The following is a 22,321-nucleotide window of genomic DNA, read 5'->3' on the forward strand; positions in this document are numbered from 1 at the left end:
CACATACCCAGTTACCTTAGACATATTTTGAGCTGAACAATAACTCGATCTTCAAGAACTGAACTGTTCTTTTTCTTTTGTTGTCATGGCATCTTCAGAACACAGCGAAGTGAGTTATTTCTACAATGGACTGATTAGGCAAAGTACAAAATAAAATGAGTTACAGAATGACTTGGTTTTTACAATAAATAGCTGTTGCCCATCTTAGGACTTTACCTGAGAGCATACAGATAAAACCTTCCAATGAGCAAAGGACAAAATGCTGTTTTCAGAGTTTACATAAAAGGTGTGGATTTGGGGAGAAACTGCTGAGCCAGTCAGCCCTTGCAAATAGTCTGGATAATGCCAGCATTTATTACTGACATGAGAAAAGTTACCGTTTTGAAACCTTTGGTTCATCAGACCATTACATAACTATAACTTCTTTCTGAAAAATAAATTGAGGGGGAAAAACTATTCCTTTGAACTATAATTATGTTTAAATATGTGTTCTTTACTTTTCTCAATAGAGAAAAGAAAAAAAAACAGAAGAAATGTCAGAGTGTCAGAGGTGTCTGGAAACTAATACAACCAGCTTTCACATACACTTTTTTTCTTAGGTGCTTTCACCTCTCTGCCTGCTGACTCTCTGATTGAGATCAAACCCATTCTTTTAATAGGGGTGTGGAGAATTCCAGGAACATTTTAGGGAGTTTTATTTTGGGGAGGGGGGGTTATATATATATATATATATATATATATATAGATATATACACACACACACAATATATATAGATATATACACACACACAATATATATATATATATATATATATATAGATATATACACACAGATATATATATATATATATATATATATGTATATATGTATATATATATATATATATATATATATATATACACATTATTTTGATAATACGTGGCAAAGGATATTGTATGTGTATAACCATTCATATAAATTGCCACAGAAAATAACTGGCCCTGCAACATAGAGGGGTAAACCCCGACAGCAAATCAGATGACCAGGATCAATTGGCGAACTAGGTACTGTAGGAGCCAGCAAAGGAGAAGGGATTGAGCAACCGATGCCAATTTGTTCATCTTGAGGAAGAGACGCAGTCTTATTAGCTCCTAGAGGAGGCAAAGAAAGCAGCAAGCAGCAATAAGGCCAAAATGCCCACAACAAACATTTGGCAGGTGAATGGGTGGGTGGCACTGTGGGGAAAAAGCAAACATCTGTATGTTACAAACTGATCTGAGGTACTGGGATCCAAGAGAGGTCTCAAATTCCAGACATTTGTTAGAATTACGGAAAAATGGAAACAAATTACTGAAGTGCTCTCTTGGAATAGGCTAAATAGCTTTCTTCTTTAAGAGGTTCATCACTGGTTCCATAGTAGTTTCCTGAAATGGTGATAGTAGGTAACAGCAGCTAATGAGATAGGTTTGTAATGTCACTCTAACATGTATCCTTCTCTGATCATCTCTCGCACCCATCTATTTGTGGTTAACATTTTATTTCCCAAGCAGACAGGTGGAGTGAGAACCACCACTTCTCTGTGGAACAAAATGTTACGGAGAGAGAACTTGAGAACACACAACCTCTTTTCTGGGTTGGGTTAGATAGTCAAATTAAGTTGAGGAATTCCTTCCATCCCATGTGTTAGAAATATTACTATTACCATCCCCTGTTCTGGTTAAACCAGCCAAGTCCACTGAAAATAAAAGTTGGCAATACCCTGTAGTACCTCAAAGAGAAAGTCTGCAATGTTTATGAACTTCGTGCAGTCCGTATTATCACTACCTTAATTTTCTGACTGTATCCCAAAAAGTGTGGATCCGTGAATGGATCACACATGAGCCTTGTCTCAATATCTTCACTAAACCTGGTAGTCATAGCCACGTGTATCAACACACACAAGATGCCTGACAGCAGTGCACAACTTCTAGACATCATGGAAGACCATCCCATCTAGTAATGAGCAAGGGAAGTTGATGGTCACCAGGCAATGGATAGAAAAAGATTTATGGGGCGTTATGATATTTTCCTTTGTCAGTTCAGACTAAGGCTTTATGGAAACAAGCATTACCACCACTGGTGACAGTGTCAGAAGCACAGCCAGTGACTGAACTGCTGCATCTAGGGACACTAGACAAGCAGGTCATAATTGTAGGATACAATCCTTGGTCTTATCTGATGAAGTTCTGATGCTGAATGAAGACATACGTTTGGTGAGGGTGTTGTTAAAATTTGTGCTGATACTCCTCTGATGTCTGTAGAACAGGTGCTTGTATCTTATCAACTCTAGGAATCGGTAACAGCTCCACCAATATTCTACTCTCAGACAAGAGTGGATGCAGCTCCTATTACACTGATATTAGCAAACAATTTCGCTGGTGAAGTGACAAGTCAGTGGTGGGTGGAGTTCAAGATGGACACCAGTGCTGGGACTTCTAAGATGAGTACACACTTAGTAACAGCTTAATTTCAGCTCTCCCAATGTGAAAACAGAAACAGAAGAGAGAGATATTGAACTTGTCTTTCTGAGTACATTTCATTAACTGGCTAGTAAGCGCACTGCCAGGATGCCAGCAAAAAAGAAATTCAGAGAACCTGAAAGATTCAATCATAAAAGGTGAGGAGAAAACACTGACTAGAAAGAATTCTGCAACTGTTCAGCATAGCAGTGAAAGCTCCATCTTTGGTGCAAGACATGACCTCCAGTAACCTATAGGAAAAAATATCAAATGTACTCAGAGCTGATAAAAATAAATGAAACACTGAAGGAGTATATCTACTCAAATAGAAAAGGCTGGAAAATGGAAGAAGCTTTAAACTGACATTCAGATGAAGTGATAAAAGTGACTAAAAGGCACTGCATGTACACCAGAACCGTAAAATACAAGCAAATAGTAAACGCACTCCACGGAGAGTCTACGAAGTTAAAATCCACTTTAATACAATAAAACACTACAGTATTAAGTGCTTTCATCCCTGTCACTATGGGGACGTCATCAGAATACAATAGCTGTGTGTTACACAACCATTTTAATCTACTACAAAAAACATCAATTGGGTGTTGCTACACCAATGAAAAATACTAAGTGGTCATATGATTTTTTTTTTTGTCCTCAATTCCTCATGGCTAAAAAATTAAAACTTAAAAACATGTTCTATTTTACTATATCAAAGCTGCTTATTTCCAAACACATTTGAATTAAACAAGTCTTTGCCCAGTTTAAAATCAATTTGTTAAACATGGTCTTCCAAAACATTTTTCTTTCCTGCAAATGAGATGTAATTGGTAGGTATGTGTGTCCTGTATATTTACCATCATTCACTTGGACACTCAATGTCTAGTAATAAACATTACAATCTATCTGCTTTTTCCTTCAATACTGGTATTATTGAGAGAAAATCATTTAGCCCTGGGGTGAACACTGCAGCCAACCTAAGCTGCCATTGCAATTCTTTTTTACTCAATACATTTTTCCATTTTTTATTGTATTAAAGTGGATTTTAACTTCGTAGACTCTCCGTGGAGTGTGTTTACTATTCGCTTGTATTTTTCAGAGGGGATAAAAGTGCAAAAATCAGAGGTCGAAATGGAGAAAAGGCTGGGTGAGTATGAGACTGCTAAAAAAAGAGAGGTTTCAAAAATAATAATTCAAAAATAATATAATTAGAGGACAGAGCACGTAGGGAAAACCTGAGATTTTCTGCTGTACCAGAGAAGCTGGAAGGAACAGGCTATATTCATTTTATGAAAGCAGAAATAAACAACTGGACTGGTATTCCACAGCAGGAGTTAATTGAAAGGGCATATCATGTGTATGCTCCAAACCTGGCCATGAGAAAGCAGCCTGGATCTTTAAACAGTAAAGATGCAATCTTACCAGCAGGAAGAGCTGATTCTAACAAAATTGTGGCAGAAGGACAAAGTACTAAATGTGGGAGACAGTAGATTACTCACAATATATCCGGCAGAAGAGCAATAAATTAATTCTGGCAATCAGAGAATGTCAAGATGTAGGTGTGAGATTCAAGCTGCTATATCCAGCTATTTTCAGAAAATGTATTTTCCTGGAGGGTCAAAATATTTGCTTTGATGCAGAACATGCCAAGGAGGAAATACAAAAGTTCGTACAACAAAAAGTGATGCATCAAACAGGAGATTCTACTTCTTTTTCTATTGGTAATAAAGCCCATACAGTGACTGTGCCAGTGAAACCTGTTCCAGTGCTTCAAAAGAAAATGTTTGAGACACAGAAAAAAGCACAAGAGTTGACTAGAAGAACTAGGAGTACACTGGAAATGAAGCAAAAACTGGATCTGGGAGATGGAAATCAACAGGATGAAAACCAGCAACTCAGAAATTGACAAATAAATGTGGGGTTACACCGCATTAATTATATTTATGAAGCATGACAAAACAAGAAAATGTGGAAATATTGGACTTCTTTGACTAAATAAAACTTGTAGGGGACTCTAAAGCATACGCCCTACTTCATGTCTTTAATGTTTGTGAGAACATTTAGGACAGGGGAAGAGGAAGGAAATAGTTAACTAAGTAAAACAAAACTTTGCTCTTAGCAGTAGTATTTTTACAAAGCATGACATAACTTGCTATAAAGTAAAGCTTTCACATTTATTTCAGAGTGTAATAGGGATACTAAAGTAAACAGGTGCCACTGTTTTTTTTTCCTTATTTCTCCTTGATCTGTTTTAAGAAATGTAGGCACTGCAATGTAGAAAGAAGAAATGTTTGGACAAAAGAGCATGATACAAGAACATTTTATATGCTTTTTCTTACTCCTGCATAGGGGATAACTGGATTACGGCCCTAGACTTGATCTAGTAACAAGTTTTAAGGGAAAGCAGATGGATAAAAAAGAACACTGAATATAATAAAACGTTTTCCTCTAGCAAATAAATGAGACAAAACTATGGCAGAAGGACAAAATACTAAATGTGGGAGAAAGCAGAGTGTTTCTGGAAAATGATTACCTTCTGTAGACTAAGCAGGTGTATCTGATCCTAATGTCTCCAATGAAACAATCTGACAAGGAACAGCAAAAACAGAATACTTCTTACTTTCAATGACTAGGACATAACATTTTTTGAAAGCATTTGTTCTGGGGGTGTTTTTTTTTTTTTGTTTGTTTGAAGATTATCACTAAAACAAAAAGTTTCATCAGCTATGACAAGAAGCAATTATATAAAAGATCAACCTCACACACAGTGTATGCATGTAACACAAAAGCATAAACTAGACATTTTTAAAAAAAGCTGTTACACATAAACAGGCGGGAATAATAATTTCTAAATATAAGGACATCACTTTCTATATTACCTTTAAATGTGAATGGTCTCACAGATATATATATATATATATATATGAAAAGGAGTACTGAACTATATTAAAAAATGCAGAGTGCAAATAGCTATGCTACAGGAGACACATTTGGAAAGAACTGAGAATGTAAATTTGATAAAGAAAGGATTTCAGAATGGTTATTCAGCAGAATATCTGAGGCAAGGGAAAAGGGGAGTACTTATATTAAATGCAAGAGGAGCTCCAATAGTGACAGAAAAGGGGAAAAAAAGATAATAGTGGCAAATTTGAAGTACTAAGAGGCTACTGATAAAAGAGGAGGATTACACTGGCATGTATATATATATATATATATATATATATATATATATATATATATATATATATATATATTACAAGTAAAACTGCTATAATTGAGCTTAAGAAAATTCTGAGAGAAATAATTGGCTTTCATCAGGGAATATTACATATAGGTGGGGACTAGAATTTGATTTGCAACAGTGAGGTGTATCTGGGGGCCCCAGAAGGGAACATATAACAAAAGGCAGATTTTTAAAGAAATGTATGAGAATATTTGGCATGAAGTTGTTAATTCAGCAGTAGGAGTTTGGAGTGAATTTACATACTATTCCCTGAGGTACAAACACTGGGCTACGCTAGACAGAAATTATATTTCACAGGAACATGTGCATTTAATTGAAAATTGTGATAAGCATTTAATAATGGTTTCAGGTCACGTGCCAATAATTAAAATAAAAATGCAGGGTAATGAAGTAAAAATAAGACACTGGTGCTTTCCCAGCTATCTGTAAAAAAGAGAGGAAGTTAAGGAATGGGCAGTGGAAATTATTCAGGGAGTTATTAGGGAATATAGAAATTTCTTCTAAAAATATAGCTTAGGGAGTGGGAAAAGATTAAAGTGCAGTTTAAGAATAGGGTGGAAATCAAAAACAGAGATGTGGTTAAAAGGTAACCAGAATTATTTAGGAGGACTGATACAGGTTAAAATATTGCAGAATAGAGGGAATCTCACATAACAAAAAAAGAGGACCAACTGCAGAATGTTAAACAGAAAATAAGGGATTACCTCGATAATATGCATGAGTTTATCAAGACTGCTGTTGCAACTGTTTTTTTTTTTATTGTAACAACTCCAGAGCACAAAAACTTTTAGCATGACGACTCAGGCAACAGAAAGTACAAAGGGCTGTCGCTAAGCTTAGGGAGCCTATAACAAAGGAAGATAACCAGAGATCCTGTAGAGGTACTAGAAATATTTTGGAAATTTTCTGAAAATCTACAGAAAGCAGATAAATATGGAAATCAAGAAAAGGTACAAATGGAAATGCTTATGGAATAATTAAATATGCCAAGGTTAGATGTAAACGAGGCTCAAATGCTAACAGTTTGGATATCCAGAGAGGAGATAAAGTTGATGCAAAACCAATCTACAGTAAAATCCCAGGGAATAGATGGTATTCCTGTGGAAGTGTGAAAGTTAAGAGGGAAGAAACTGATAAAGATCTGGAAGGTTTTGTTTAATGGTATTTTAAGAGGAGAAGCACCAACATCATGAAAGAAAGTGGTGGTAATTTTAATACCTAAATATGGTAAAGACCCATCAGATCCAGCTTCATATAGGCAAATTTCAATTCATAACCATGATTATAAAGTGGTTATGTATATAATAGCTAAGATAATTGCAAAAGTGATGCCAACATTGATAGATATGGATCAATGTGTTTTGTGGAGGGGAGGTAAACATTTGACAGCATTAACAGAGCATGGATAATCCAGAGGTAAGTAGAACGCAATAGAATACTACTGTTGGTTGGTCTTGATGTAGCGAAAGCATTTGACAGAATAAGCTAGGACTTTATGAGTAAGGCAACAGAAGCATTTGCATTTCATGATAAAATTATAAAGCTGATTAGGAGGATATATGAGGGATTGGAGGCAAAAATTAAAGTGTGTGGGCTCCTCTGTGATGAGTTCTGTTTGAGAAGAGGAACCAGGCAGGCCTGTCTTCTTTCCCCATGTTACTTGTGTTATATTTAGAACCTTTGGCAAAGAAAATAATGAATTTGGAAATTTAAGGATATAACTGGCATGGTAGTCATGAAAAGTTGCCTATATTTGTAGACATTATTTTATACCTGATAAAACCAGAAAAGGACACTTCAGTGTTGTGGAACATTTTGATATACTTCCAAGTCTTTTCGGGATACAAAATGAATGAAGACTAAAACAAAGGCAAAAGCTGTAAACTATGTACTCCCACATGAACTGATTCAGTGATACCCATAATAATGGGAACATGATACAATGAAGTACTTAGGAGCATGGATTAAAAAGGATACTGTTAGGATAGCTAAGGATATGTGGGAAGACACTAAAAAGACAATACATAAACTGAGAAACTGGAATCTCTGTTTTATAGATATTGATAGCAAGATACAAGCAGTCAAAATGTTTTCAGTCACTTTAGTTTCAAACAAAGGTCAGGCATATTTTTATCAACAAGAAGAGAATTTGTGGATAGCAATTAATAAAGAGTTGAAACATTTTATCTGGGAGGGGAAAATGGCAAGAGTCAAATAGGATAAGCTAATCCTTCCAAAAGAACAAGGTGGTTTTGAGATTACCTGATTTGAAAGGGTATTTCAGAGCTACACAGTTCAGGCTCTAATACATAACACAAGCAGAAAGCTATAATTCAAAGTGAAAATGGATGATCATGAAATGGAGGGGGGGGGGCTCAAGAAACATGGAAAGTCTGGGATTTTGGATGCAGATCCTTTAGGAGAATAACAATGTTGTGTCTTTCGGCTTTTCCTGGTTAGGGGTTGCCACAGCGGAACTTCGGTCCGTTAATGATTGGAAGCAGATTTTTACGTGCCGAGTTGCCGGCCCTGACACACAACCTTCAACGAAGGTACGCCCTTTCACGCATTTCTCCACACAGAAGATGCTCTAGCTGAGAATCGAACAGGACGTCTTACTGTGAGGCGACAATGCTACCGCAGCGAGAATAATAATAATAACACAAAATATTACATTCATGATATAGCAGAAAGTGTTCTAAGAACTAAGCCTACACTGGAATGGAGAAAGGAGAGTCTGACGATAGGGATGACTGCAATTACGGATATAGACAATAGGCAAGGAGGGGCTGGAATTTACTGGAGGAAACTGGCAAAGGAACCAAGGTATTTGGGGTAAATAATTAGAGAAAGAAAGGTAACAGAAAGTGATGAGGCCAAGAATTTATTTGGCCTGTAGGCTACCCACTGCCCTCCCTATCAAGGATTGATCTCAGAGTACAGGCAAAGAAAGGGAAAGACCAGCACTGGTAGAGTTTTTGACAGAATCTAAAACAGAAGCTGTTGCTAAAAAAGGGATAATTAGTACAGGCAATATTGTTTGATAACTATAAGAATCAATTAAAGGAGGTTATAAAGGTTTGGGAAGAGAGACTGGATAAGCAATTCACAAAGAAACAATGGTGAATATATGTACAACTCCCAAATAAGCAGAAAAGTCTGAAAGATTCAGGATCTTTGCTTAGGCGTGTTTACATAGGTATTTTTACATCCCAAGGAGATTCCAAAGAACTTTTCCTCTGGTAGACAGCAAATGTTGGAGGTGTGATGGGGAAGAAAGAGGTAACTGGGAACATATTTTTTGGGAGTGTAATGAGTTAACAAACTTTAAAAATTCCCTGCAGACTACTCCATCAGAAATACTAGGTGAGCAAATTGGTATAAATAAGGAAATGATTTTTTGAGCTATGATACAGAATTGAAATTGCCTAGACACAGTAAGGTCTTGCTGGCTCTAATTATGGTGGCAACCAAAAAGCAATTACTAGAAAATAGAAATCAAGTCTAAACCAGCTGTACTAGAAGTAGTGAATAAAGTCACAGAGATAAAACTGGAAATAAGTTATTTAGAAAAGGGTAGGACCAAATTGGGTTCCTATTACGAGAGCGAAGATTCCTTTAGGCGAATACAAAGACGTCGACCCGTATTGCGTGAAGTATGTAAACCGCGAAAGTTCAAAATCGCGAAGTTCAAAACGTCAATTTGTTTTGGTTGGCCCGTCTGTGGTATAGCTCCGTAAGGTAAGTGTGCGATAGATACGAATTTAGTGTTAGGATTTGGGTTAAGGTAAGTGCATAGATAGGTAATGTATGTAAGAGTTAGTGTAGTGTTAGAAGTAGGTGTTTTTTAAATGTATGTATGTGTTTTATTTATTTTGTTTGGGTGTACGTGTGTAGGGGAAGTGTGTGGTAGTTACGGACCTTAGGGTTAAGGAGGGGTTAAAGATAGTGCATAGTTAGGTAGGTAGTATGTAGCGGGTGGTGGGGTTGGCCGACTATTACAGGTCGATATTTTTTTTTCGCGATTTAGTGCGTTCGGGATTTTCACGGCTTGCGATAAAGGGGTTGACATTTAGGTATTTGCGCTTAAGGATTTTCGCTTTCGTAATATAGACCCGAGCAAATTACATAGAAAAATGGGAATTGTGGGAATAATACATTCAGCATAATGAATTGGAGGAAGAATGAGGTTTAAAAGAAGGCAGGATCTGAATGAGCTATGTAATGTTTTGCTGCCAATAACTCGAAAGATTACAAGTAATGTATAATGTTTGCAATTGAAAATATGTAAATATGGTTTGTTTTCATTTATATAAATGTATGATTGCCTATGTCATAAGTGATAATTTAATAAAGAGGTTTCTTTTTAAAAAATCAAAATCTTTGGAACAATTCATGCTGAATGAGGTTTAAGAGAAGGTAGTGACTGAATAACATACAATGCTGCTTAGATTATATAACAATATATGTGATGTACAGTACTTGTAAATATGAACTTGTTAATACATTTAGATTGCTTTTATATAAATGTAAGTTTGTCTATGTCATAAGTGATAATTCAATAACAGCGTTTTTTAAAAAAGACCATCACCAGTGCTGGATCCATAGACTATCATCTTGGTGGAGGGGAAAATGCAGCTGAAATATAGCAAGGGAAAATGTGAAAGCTGTTAATGGCCTTTGATAAGCAAAAGTTGGTAATACACAAAAGTTGCAGGAGACAGAGGAACCAGTATGATAGTAAAAGTGAGTGCAGACATAACTAAACAATGGCATGGACTTAGGACTTTCTAACTCATTGCACAGCATCTTCCTGTAATGGGTCACCTGGGAACTTCCATAATGTTTCCTGAGAGAATAATTACTAGAATACTCACTACAGAAATTATATGAATCAGTATTCAAAACTGATGTTTTTATCCTATTCTCTCTCTTATTCTCCACGTGGGAGTGATCTTGCATTTGAATAAAACTGCGGCTCTTTCAAAATCTTAACAGCCTGCGTCAGACTTTTAAGATGGCACTAATGTACTGGCTCCCTGACAAGCTATTAATTCATCTATGATCACCTCACACAACTGTGAACACAAATGAGGAGTAGCTCATGAGTGCAACCAGCATTAAAAAATATATATAAATAAACACAAAGTGTTTTTCCAGGGGGCATATCCACCGCATTCCCAATGAGGTTAACTGTAACCTCCCAACCCACTACTTATAAATACCAACTGAATTCCACCATCACACTGAAAGGGGAAAGTCCTCATAAACCAACAATTTAACTTTCACAGGAAATGCCCCAGAGTCACTCATTAGTGATCATACACAAATGAGAGTCAATCCTTATTTTTCTTGGAGAAGCCCGGCTTTATATCTAGCACACCTTTTTACCCAGCATTTGGCAGGTGGCTTGAGGAGTTTGCATGAGGTAGATTCTCCATTTTCTAAACTCTTTGCTATAGAAAATAAGTTTGATGAAACGTAGATCTGTTTCCAAGGGTCGTGGCATTAAGCTTTACAAAAGTGTTAACACTGGCTGATGCTGTATTTCAGCAGAGATAAAAGAAAAACACCAGTGTCTGCCTTAATTCTACCTACCACACTGACAGTTATTCATAAAATGTTTGAACCCTAGAAAAAATATAAGAAACAAAATTAAATTGAAGATGCTGAAGATAAATGACTGATCACAATCAAGCAGGACCAGGTAGAGAGACATTTTACCAAGTTCTATTCAAAGAAAGGGAAGAAAAGGAAGCACAGAGAGGTACCATCAAATTGCTGGCTCTAGGGTGCAAGACACTGGTGCAAGTTAAATTGATATACCATTTTCAAATGGAGTGCTTATTTGAACTCTGTGTTATGAATAGGAGAAGCTTCTTTCCACTATGGTGCAGCATTCCTAAATGTTCTTTACGCTCAAAGGCACATAGGGTAAAACAGCATCATCACCCCCCACACACACACACACACACACACACACACGCACATACACACACACACATGCGAGTCTGGGAAACTGTCTCATACTAAAAAAGCAACTATTTTTTTCTTGTTTCTATTTAAAGGCCATTTTGCATTTGCTGTTTTTGCCACAAGTGTATTCAAATGTAGATCCACTGTACAAATACCCTAGCATACAACTGAAAATACTGCCAATTTTTATTCTAACACCACCCAGAAATCTTTACCTCCTGGCCATCTGACTGATCTCTGTGAAGCTGCCCATTTGCTCCCATCAGGCAACTTCAGATTGTAGTACAGCCATCATCCAGGCAGCTATCAGTGGATTTCGCTTAGACCCTAATGTCCCTCTCTATGCCGCATAAGTACCCAGGGGAGAGGTAAGCAGTGTGGGGCGTCATCCTGTTCTGCACATGATGTAGTCACTCATGTCTGCCTTCCTCTTCTGCTAAGTCCCTGATTTCCAGTGGAGAGTTGTTAACAGGAGATGTGTCCTGTGACAGGCCCCCTCAACCTCTCCCACTGGAAAGGCAAGCAAGTTACATCTCCTCCAGTGCCTGGTCGACTTCCAGAATCTGAGTTGGTAAGGTTGTTTTCAGAATTCTGCCCACCGTGCTACAGAGCCAGCCTAAAAGCAATGTTTCAATATACTCCAGACTAACAAAAGGGATGGCCCACTACAATTTGCTTACCAAAGGGTGCAATTGTGCAAGACAGTTTTCACTTGTTCATGTAGATTTTAGCAACAATACATCATACATATCAGCGAGGTTGCACCCCATAAATGATTGCATCTCATCTACTTACATTCTAGTCATTTTTTTAAATAAACAACATGTAGATGATGCCAGCTTTTGCACTTCAGTTAATCTTACCATTGGAATTCCAATCTCATTCGTACCAATGTACATATCAGGGCATATAACTGAACGAGCTGCATAATCTACTCGTTTTCCCATCATGTGCTTGCGAAACAAACCTTCTTTTTTCTCCAGAATCTTAAAAAAAAAGAAAAAAAGAAAAAAGGATAATGAGTTGAATAGTGCTACCTACCAATAATAGACTCAAAAATTGTTAAATATTAAAACTGACTGGTGGGAAAAATAAAATATAACCGTCTTTATTAATATTTAATTCTTACTTCTTATTTTTGTAATTAACCCGATATCCTGTTTACAACTCTTACAGAATACACAAACTATTATATTATTCGGGAAAATAATATTGGGAACATGAAAGAAAATTCTAGCATCACAGACAGCCAGTTTTCACATATAAAGAGCTAAAGCCTAGAGTGACCCAGCATACCAATGCTTGATGAGCATTAGATATGCAGGAGTCAGGTAGGTAGGACTGAAGTGGCTGACGATGCCTCACTTACCTTGAGGGAATAACAAGATATGCCGCAACTGGAAAAAGCTAAACATAAATGTCAGCAGAGAACAGGGCCAGTGTTTGGCTTGTAAGCAGCACAAGGCACCGTAGCCAAGAAAAGGAACATACACATGGATGAAAACCTGTGCCTTCAGAAACATGCATTGATGGCACATATGTCAATTTTAAGTGGGGGACATAAGGCATAATAAAAAAGCCACATATGAAAGCACCAAGTATGACACTACAACAGAGAAGACATGTAGCTCTCCTAACCTGGGAGACAAAACAACACCCAGGGGAGAGGGGGGCTGTAGTTAAGCTTGACCTTTAAAGGGGATAAAGATGTCTTGGTTAAGTGAGGCTGCTTAAGTAACACTGCTGGTCTCAGCAGCAATGGAGGGGTAGAGTAAAATACTGGAGGAAATGAAAAACATCTAGTACTTTACAGTAAATAGTACCAAGAAATCTGGTACAAATAAGCAAAAGTAAAAGCTATGAAAAATGCACTGCAAAGAGAGTGAGAGAGAATATTTTAGGTCATGACAGTCAACAGGTACACAAAGTTTAAACAGTCAGCAGCACACCATAAAAGATAAACGATTTAGCCCTGAAGACTCTTCTAGTCATACACTAATTCCACCCACACCATAAAATAAACCTGCTAGCCCTTTTCTTAGTTCACTCCTACACAGAAAATCTCTGAACATGGATTCTGCAGTCCAGCAAGGAACCTATGTAAGACAAAGTGGAGACTATTTGCTATTATGGCACTCCATTTACCTTGATGGGAGATCCCCCCAAGATTGGATAAACAGGATGGTGCCTTTCCCTCAACGCCTTCTGACTACTGCAGTCACATAAAAGGTTATGTCTACCATTAGTAGACTCTTCATGTAAATGAAATCTCACACAGTACTAAATAATGCAAGATACTCCAGCAAACAGCCCTAGTGATAATAATTAACAAAGGAAAATATCTTGTTCCAACAATGTGGCAACTAGAGAGAAAGCCCTGACTATTATCCAGACACCTAGAATCTGAATATTGTCACCGGTGCTGAAGGCCAGGACAGGGGAGGGAGTGAGCTAGGGAAAGGATGAGTTGGCTTCCTAATGGCTCATTGTTCCCATTACCAGTAGCTGTAGACTGGAGGAACATGGGCACAGTGGTCTCGAGCTGGTGAGAGTAGTCCTCATCAGCATATATATGGGAGCATGCACATAATAGGTGAAGGTGCAGGATGTTCTCATGGTAATGTGGTGCTCCCATCAGTCATCCAAGGATCAGGTTTGGGGCTTACTAGAAAAGCTCCTACTGCCTGTGCTCGTGACACTGGCTATGAATAGTGAGAGACAATGTAGTATAATCCTGCTCAATGAGAAATTAAGAACAGTCACCATATGGCCCTGGTATGCAGGGTACCAGACCACCAAGGTCATGGGGACAACAGTACTCCCTCTCTGTGGCATGAAAGCAGAACATGGGGTGCAGTCAGTGCCAAAAGCTCCTCACTGGTTTCCTGGAAAACAGGCCCTCCTGAAAGCTACTATTCTGGAAAAGTCCCCCCCCACACTGCGATCAGGGGCTCAAGACCAATGTGAGGAAGCCTGATGGTTCACAGGTACAGAGGCAATAATACAGAAAAAAATAAGGAAAAATATTTAAGATTATATTATAATGTAGTAAGTGCCATATTTAACATGGAACACATTTACTCAGCATCACTAATGAGTGCAGTATAAAGTACAGTTGTGTTCACTTAACATAAATGTAGATGTTCGACTGTATTCAATGTTGCAGTCCTAACAAATGGGTTATCCGGCTCCCGGTAGCACTCAGTCGGCCAGAATACCAAAGGTAAGTAAAAATGACGCTGGTTGCCATCGGATTTAAAGCACATTAGGGCGCCCGATACAAAAGGAGCTGACGTCACTTCCTCAGTCTTTCTTGCCATAACAGTCAGAAGCTCCCAGAAAAAAGGCTAAGCCAAATGCCAATTTGGCAAATAATATCCAATTCAGCCTGTACCTCAAGAAAAAAGAATAGGAGAGGACCAAAAGGGGGAAGGAGGGAGGGAAACCAGGACTGCAACAGTGAATACACTCGAACATCTACATTTATGGTAAGTGTACACAACTGTACTATGTTCATCGTGTTTCACTGTTGCAGTCCTAACAAATGGGTTGATTACCAAAGCCCAGGGAGAAGGGAGGAGGAACTAACAGAATCAAGGGTTGGAGATAATGCCTTGCAACACAGCAGTGGCAAACCCTGCCCTGGCTCTGGAAAACAGAGGCAAATTATAATGTTTTGTGAAAGTGTGAACAGAAGACCAAGTGGCAGCTTCCAAAATATCTTTAGTAGGGAAACCCCTTAAAAAGGCTGCAGAAGTGGAAGCTGCTCTAGTTGTGTGGGTCCTAACCCCTTGAGGAGGAACCTTGCCATGAAAAGAATAACAAACGTTGATGCAATGTGCAATCCACTTGGAAATGGTTTGCTTGGAAATAGACTTGCCCTGCGCTCCAGGGGCAAAACTGACCAATAACTGAGCTGATTTCTGAAGGTCTTTAGTCCTGTCCATGTAAAACCTGAGCTGTCTGTGCACATCGAGAGAATGCAGGATCCTTTCACCTTTATTTCGAGGATTAGGAAAGAAGGTAGGAAGGTGTATGGACTGATTAAGAGTCAAGCTAGAAACCACCTTAGACATAAAGGAGGGGTTGGTTCTCAAAGAAACCCTGTCTGGATGGAAAATAATAAAAGGCTCCACAGCCAAAGCCTGCAGCTCTGAAACCCTCATTGCAGAAGTTATAGCCAAGAGGAAAGCAGTCTTCCAAGAGAGAAACTTTAATTCTGCAGAGACAGCTGGCTCAAAAGGAGGAAGAGCGAGTTTCTCTTGAACAAAACTAAGATCCCATGCTGGAGTAGGTGCCCTTCTGGGAGGTTTTAAGTTACAAGCACCTCTGAGAAACATTTTCATCAAGGGATGAGAGAAAATGGGTTGTTCAAGAGAACAAAGCGCAGAAATGGCTGAAGCATGGAGCTTGACAGAAGAAAAGGAAAGGCCACCCTGAAGCAATTCAGCCAGGTATTCCAAGATCAAAGGAAGAGTAGGCTGAGAAGAAGAATCCCCTCTAGCCTGCATCCAATGAGAAAACCTTTCCCATTTGCCAGCATAGGACTTCTTAGTGCTAGGCCTCCTGGCCTCCCTCAGCACATCAACTACCTGCTGGGAAAGGGAAGAAGATAAGAAAGGAGTCAAACTATGAGCCATGCTGCTAAGTGAAGGGATTGAAGATGAGGGTGCAGAATAATTCCCCCTTTCTGAACCAAATGATCTGGCTTCAGAGGAAGATGCCAAGGAGGGAATTGGAACAGACTGCGAAGCAGCGGATACCAGTGCTGTCTGGGCCAGTCCGGAGCTATCAGAATGGATGGATTTGGGCCTGGGTTGGGGTGGATATCCCCACTTATGGTGAGCCTGGTGTTAAAATGGTGATACAGATGTTGGAGTTTGGTGAGGAGTGTGAGAAAGTATTACATGTTTTTGGAGTAGAAACTAGAGCATATGTGTTTAGTTCTGAATTGGTCCGTTATGTAGTTCTTCAACAATTGTGGGCAGATATTATAATGTGCGGTGTCTGTAAATAAGAGTGCATAATGTAGTGTTGTGCTACTAAGTTTAGGGATATTGCTAGAGTGATAACTTGTGGTGTTATAAAGAATTATCAGAAGACAAACTAGACTTAGTTGTGTGATAGTCATGGTTATGAAGTTTAAGTTGGTTCTAGGTAGGGGTCTGAATAGGAATTACAGGGCTGCACTGATTAAAGATATGTGTGTATGTATAGTGTGGGTGATGTAAAAAATGCCTAGTGGGAATGCGAGTGACTGGGAGTATTTTGTGTGGAGCAAGTTGGTGTGGTATAATGTGATCTGACTTCAGGAGCTGTGATTGGTGGAGATGATGTGAGGGTGAGCTGTGGGAGTGGCTGTGATTACTATAAATGTAGAGGTAGTGGGGGTGGGAGGGAATAGGGGGCAGGGCAGAGGAGAGAGCCTGAGCGTTAGCAAGGGCGAACAGAGCAGGGCACAGCTCACCTAGACAAGAGTAAAATTAAGTATTACTTTACAAATCTGAACACTTTAAACAAATTCCTGAGGTCTAATGGCTCACCAGCAAGCAAATGCAATTGCTGAAGAGCAATTGTGTCCTGCTGGTAGACTAGAAATTTAAAGATGGCTCCATGCTCAGCAGGATTCTAATATAGACTTAGTACTGGGGAGGGAGAGATAGCACAAGGGGTGTAAACCATGTGGAATGCAAAGACACCAAAGATGCAATCAGTGGAAATCTATAAGTGAAGGCCTCAGAGGGGGTAAGTAATAATTCAAACTAACTGTAAAGTGAAGGAGAGAAGAGAGAGCAAAGTTTATTAAGGCTGGGAGTGTGTCTTCACATTGACTTGCTGATTAGTAACCAGTTTGTGCAGATTAGAGTAGGGTGATACATTAGCAATGAAGGGGAATGTATAGAGATGCAAATAAACAGGTGGGCCTCCAAGTGATACAAACTAAGGCAGAAAGCACTGAGAGGTCTGCTTGATGTTTAATTTAGTCACAGGGATCTGAATTAAATGTATACTGTCTATCGGACAATTAGGATTACTGCACTAGCTGGGGGGGGGGGGGACACAAGGATACAACAGTCAGTTTTATTAGCACGCTGAGAATTACTAAGAAATACTGCTAATGTAATTGCTTCACTCTCACAAAACATACAAGCAGAATGCCTGGGTGGACTAACTCTGCTCCAGGCTCAAAATGTATATCCTTGTTTAGTTTTGCAGTACTCATTCCTTCTTATACTGTATGGATGGAGTGGAAGCCGCAGACTGCAGATTTGCTTGAGTGTGCTCCTGCTCTTGAGGCTCAAAATGTATATCCTTGTTTAGTCTTGCAGTACTGATTCCTTCTTATACTGTATGGGTGGAGTGGAAGCAGCAGACTGTAGATTTGCTTGAGTGTGCTCAGCAAGCAGAATGCAATTGCTGAAGAGCACTTGTGTCCTGGTGGGGTTTGAAATTTAAAGATATGTGTGTATGTATATATATATATATATATATATATATATATATATATATATATTTTGTCTCTTTCGGCTTTTTCCCGGTTAGGGGTCGCCACAGCAGAACTCCGGTCCACTAATGATTGGCAGTAGATTTTTACGTACTGGCTTGCTGGGCCTAACGCACAATCTTCAATGAAGGAACGCCCATTCACGCATGTCGCCACACAGAAGACGCGCTGAGAATCGAATGGGCAACGTCTAACTGTGAGGCGACAACGCTATCGTAGCACCACCACCGCGGTGTGTATATATATATATATATCTATATATATATATATATATAAATGTGTATGTGTATATATATATATATATATATGTGTATGTATGCATGTATGTATATATATATATATATATATATATATATATATAAATAAATGTGTTTGTGTGTATATATATATATATATATATATATATACACACACACACACACACACACACACACACACACACACACACACACATATATATATATATATATATATATATATATATATATAAATGTGTGTGTGTGTTTTATATATATATATATATATATATATATATATATATATATATATATATATATATATGTTCGGCTCTTGCCACCCCCATAGTGCCTTTTTTAAGCAAGGCTCAAAAGACAAACCCACCACCGTAAACAGCACAAGCAACCACAAACTGAGGGTAATGCTACTCCAGACGTCTAAACCTCAAAATGCATGCACTCGAGGCACTCCTCAATATGCAGAACATCGATATCTGTGCAGTAACAGAAACCTGGTTTAAGGCTCCAGAGAGCACCCTAGCACTACCACGCTATAGCTCATACCATACCTTTCGGCCACAGAACCCGGACCAAAACGCAAGGTGGGGGTTTACCCATATTCATTAAAGGATACCCACACCTCCAGGTTAGTGGCGCAGCACGATGCATCAGAGATCATCCAAGTGCAACTAACAACGGGCAAAACTGCAATCCAAATTGTAACTTGCTACAGATCACCCACCATGACCCAGGACCCCCATTCCGCATTTCTGGAGACACTGGGAAATATGAAGGTCCTACCAAACACCCTAATACTGGGTGATTTCAATTATCCAAACATTAACTGGGAGAACTATTCAAGTACTAACTCCCTTGCCCAACGCTTCCTAGAATTTATAAACTCGAATGCCCTGGATCAACTGGTCAACAGCCCACCAGAGGGAACAAAATATTGGACCTAGTCATCGCCAACATGGGCGACCAGTTCCACACCTGACGTCAACTCATTGCCGGTTAGATCAGACCATAGACTAATCACTCTGGAAATTCACATTCCGCCCCCAACCCCAATCAAGGAAACCACCATGAAAAACTTTTCAAAAGCAAACTTCACATTTCTTAAGACGGAGGTGGAAAGATTCACAGCCCCCACGCCAATGGACAATGCTGTCCAAGCTGCTGAAACCTATACAAAGGCACTCTATGATCATATGCAGGAATGCATGGATCATGCTATCCCAAGTAAAATCAAAACTAACTCCTCCAAGAAAAGGAAACCAGTCTGGTGGACCCCTGCCATAAACAGGCTCTACAATAAGAAGAGGAAACTAGTACTGCTAAGAGCAAAATCGCTAAAAGGAAAGACATCCCTGATTAGTATCAGCAAGAAACTATGATCCTTCATTAAATCATCCAAGGCTAGCTTCGAAAGAAAAATTGTCAAGGACTCCAAAGATAACCACAAAGCGTTCTTTAAATATGTCAAGAACCTAAGTGGAAACTCTCAGATCTGCTCTGAGTTGGTGCAAAATGGCACAAATTGCGCGGAACCGACTGATATTGCCAACATTTTGGCAGACAGGGTCAGTGCAAACATCACATCCCAATCACCCCCTAAAGGGCCCATAACCATACCAGAAGAATGTAAGTCCCTGGCAATCACTGACACACAGGTTAAAACAGCCCAATCCAAAGCCAAAAACACAGCCTCAATGGGACCAGACAGTGTCCCAGGCTGTGTCTTACAAGAGCTCCAAAATGAACTAACCCCTCACCTAAACACACTGTTCAAACTCAGCCTCTCTACACGCTACATACCCACAGAGTGGTGCACAGCAACAGTTATCCCACTCCACAAAGGTGGCACCACAACGGACCCTGGGAACTATCGTCCTATAAGCCTGACTAGACTGGTCTGCAAGGCTATAGAGCGCATCATCTTGGAACTCATTAAGAGAGACATTGGGAACCTACAAACTTTTGGACCCCACCCAGTTTGGCTTTGTAAAGGGCAGATCATGCCTCCTAAACCAGGTGGACTTCTTTGAGACAGTTACCAAGGCATTAGATGAGCGTATGGAGGTCCACACAACCTAAGACCTCGCAAAGGCTTTCGACTCCATTCCCCATTCTGGTATTATAGACAAAATCACGAACCTGAACATTAACCCTTACGTCACGAGATGGGTTGCAAACTGGTTAAAGGACAGAATCCACACGGTGAGAGTTGTAGACTCTAGGTCCGACTCTAAACTGGTTACAAGTGGTGTCCCCCAAGGCTCAGACCTAGGACTGCTCCTGTTCGGTATATACTTCTCAGAGGTACAGGCAAGCACAGGAGGACTTTGGCCGACCAAGTTCGCAAACAACTGCAAACTAGGGGCCATAACTGATTCTCCGGCTGATACAGACACCCTCCAGAAGGGTCTCACTGAGACGACTACCTGGTGTCAAAATCATGAGCTCAAGCTGAATGTCAAAAAGTACAGAGTCATTCCCTTTGGAAAAACAAAGTACCCGCGAACTACTACATAGGTGGTAGTACCCAAAATACAGAAAGAGTAATAAGGGATCTGGGGACCCAAGTAGATAGCAATCTCTCCTTTGATAATCATATTGCCAAGGTGGTTAGAAAATCCTTCTACATGGCCCACCTAATCTCAAAAGGGTTCGCATCCAGAAAAACGGAGGTTATTGTGCCTCTCTACTCAGCACTTATTAGATCCATTATAGAACACAACGCCCCATTTGGGATGTACCTTACAAGACACCTGCAACAGCTGGAAGGACCACAAAAGTACCTCACTAAGAGGATTACTAGCCTCAAACAAATGACCTATGCAGCCCAACTAAAATAACTCCAGCTGTACTCGGTTGCATACCGCTTACTCAGGTGATCTTTGCTTGACATACAAGGCCATGTCCAACCCAGAATTGATGGATATGCTCCCCCTAAAAAATCCCTGAGAGCCACACTCTCTAGGGATATAAACCTTACCACAATGATAAATAGGGCATGCTGGAGGGATAGATTCCTGACCCAGAGACTCCCCATGTTTGGAACAAGATTCCAATATACATCAGGCTAAGCCCATCACTAGCACTCTTCAAGAGAAACCTTGACGGGTGGATGGGAAACTACAGTGGCTCTACTGGACAGAGGCCCAGGTAACTAATGGCTCTGCTGGTCAGAGGCAGAAGAAACTAATCAAATGAGGTGGTGAAAGCCAACACACTCTGGCTAGGCTTATAAATGCCCTTGGGCAGATAGCCTAGTAATTACCTATGAACCTATATGTGCGTGTGTGTGTGTCTGTGCATCTTTTTGTGTGTGTGTGTGTGTGTGTGTGTGTGTGTGTGTGTGTGTGTGAGAGGGTGTCTAGATATATATATAAACATGTATATATATATATATATATATATATATATATATATATATATACATATATATATATATATATATGTATATATATATATATATATATATATATATATATATATATATATATATATATATATATATAAACATTTAAAGTGGAACCTGTGTGTTGAGAGACAGCCTTACAAGACTATCTGCAAATATATAGAGCTGAGTATATTTTTCTGTATTATTCTGTATTATAGAGCTAAATTGTTGCTTAGATATCTATTGTCTTACTGCTCTGCAAATATACAGAGATCAGTAAATATTTTTTTGGTTTTATAATTTGCACTCTTATTCCTCACATCTCTGTTACTCCCCCCCCCCACCCCCTGTTCTTGGTTGTAGTTTAAATTTGGTGGCTTTTGCAGTGCCCGCCCCACTGTAGATTTGATCTAGGACACTCCCCCAGTCCCATCTCTTTACCGCATTCTACTTAATAAACCCTTTCTGCACTTGCTTTT

General features: G+C 39.2%; 1 protein-coding gene across 1 annotated transcript in view; it reads right to left on the reverse strand.

Annotated features, from left to right (window-relative positions):
* Positions 1–22,321, reverse strand: part of POLR1A (RNA polymerase I subunit A) — a 2,269,619-nt gene that overhangs the window by 1,496,401 nt on the left and 750,897 nt on the right. The window contains exon 11 of the mRNA XM_044062330.1: positions 12,559–12,681. Within this exon, the coding sequence (XP_043918265.1) occupies positions 12,559–12,681 (123 nt within the window). The remainder of the gene's footprint in view (positions 1–12,558; positions 12,682–22,321) is intronic.

This window comes from Protopterus annectens, chromosome 2.part1 (assembly GCF_019279795.1).
Source record: "Protopterus annectens isolate FY-2018-M chromosome 2.part1, PAN1.0, whole genome shotgun sequence".
NCBI classification, from domain to species: domain Eukaryota; kingdom Metazoa; phylum Chordata; order Ceratodontiformes; family Protopteridae; genus Protopterus; species Protopterus annectens.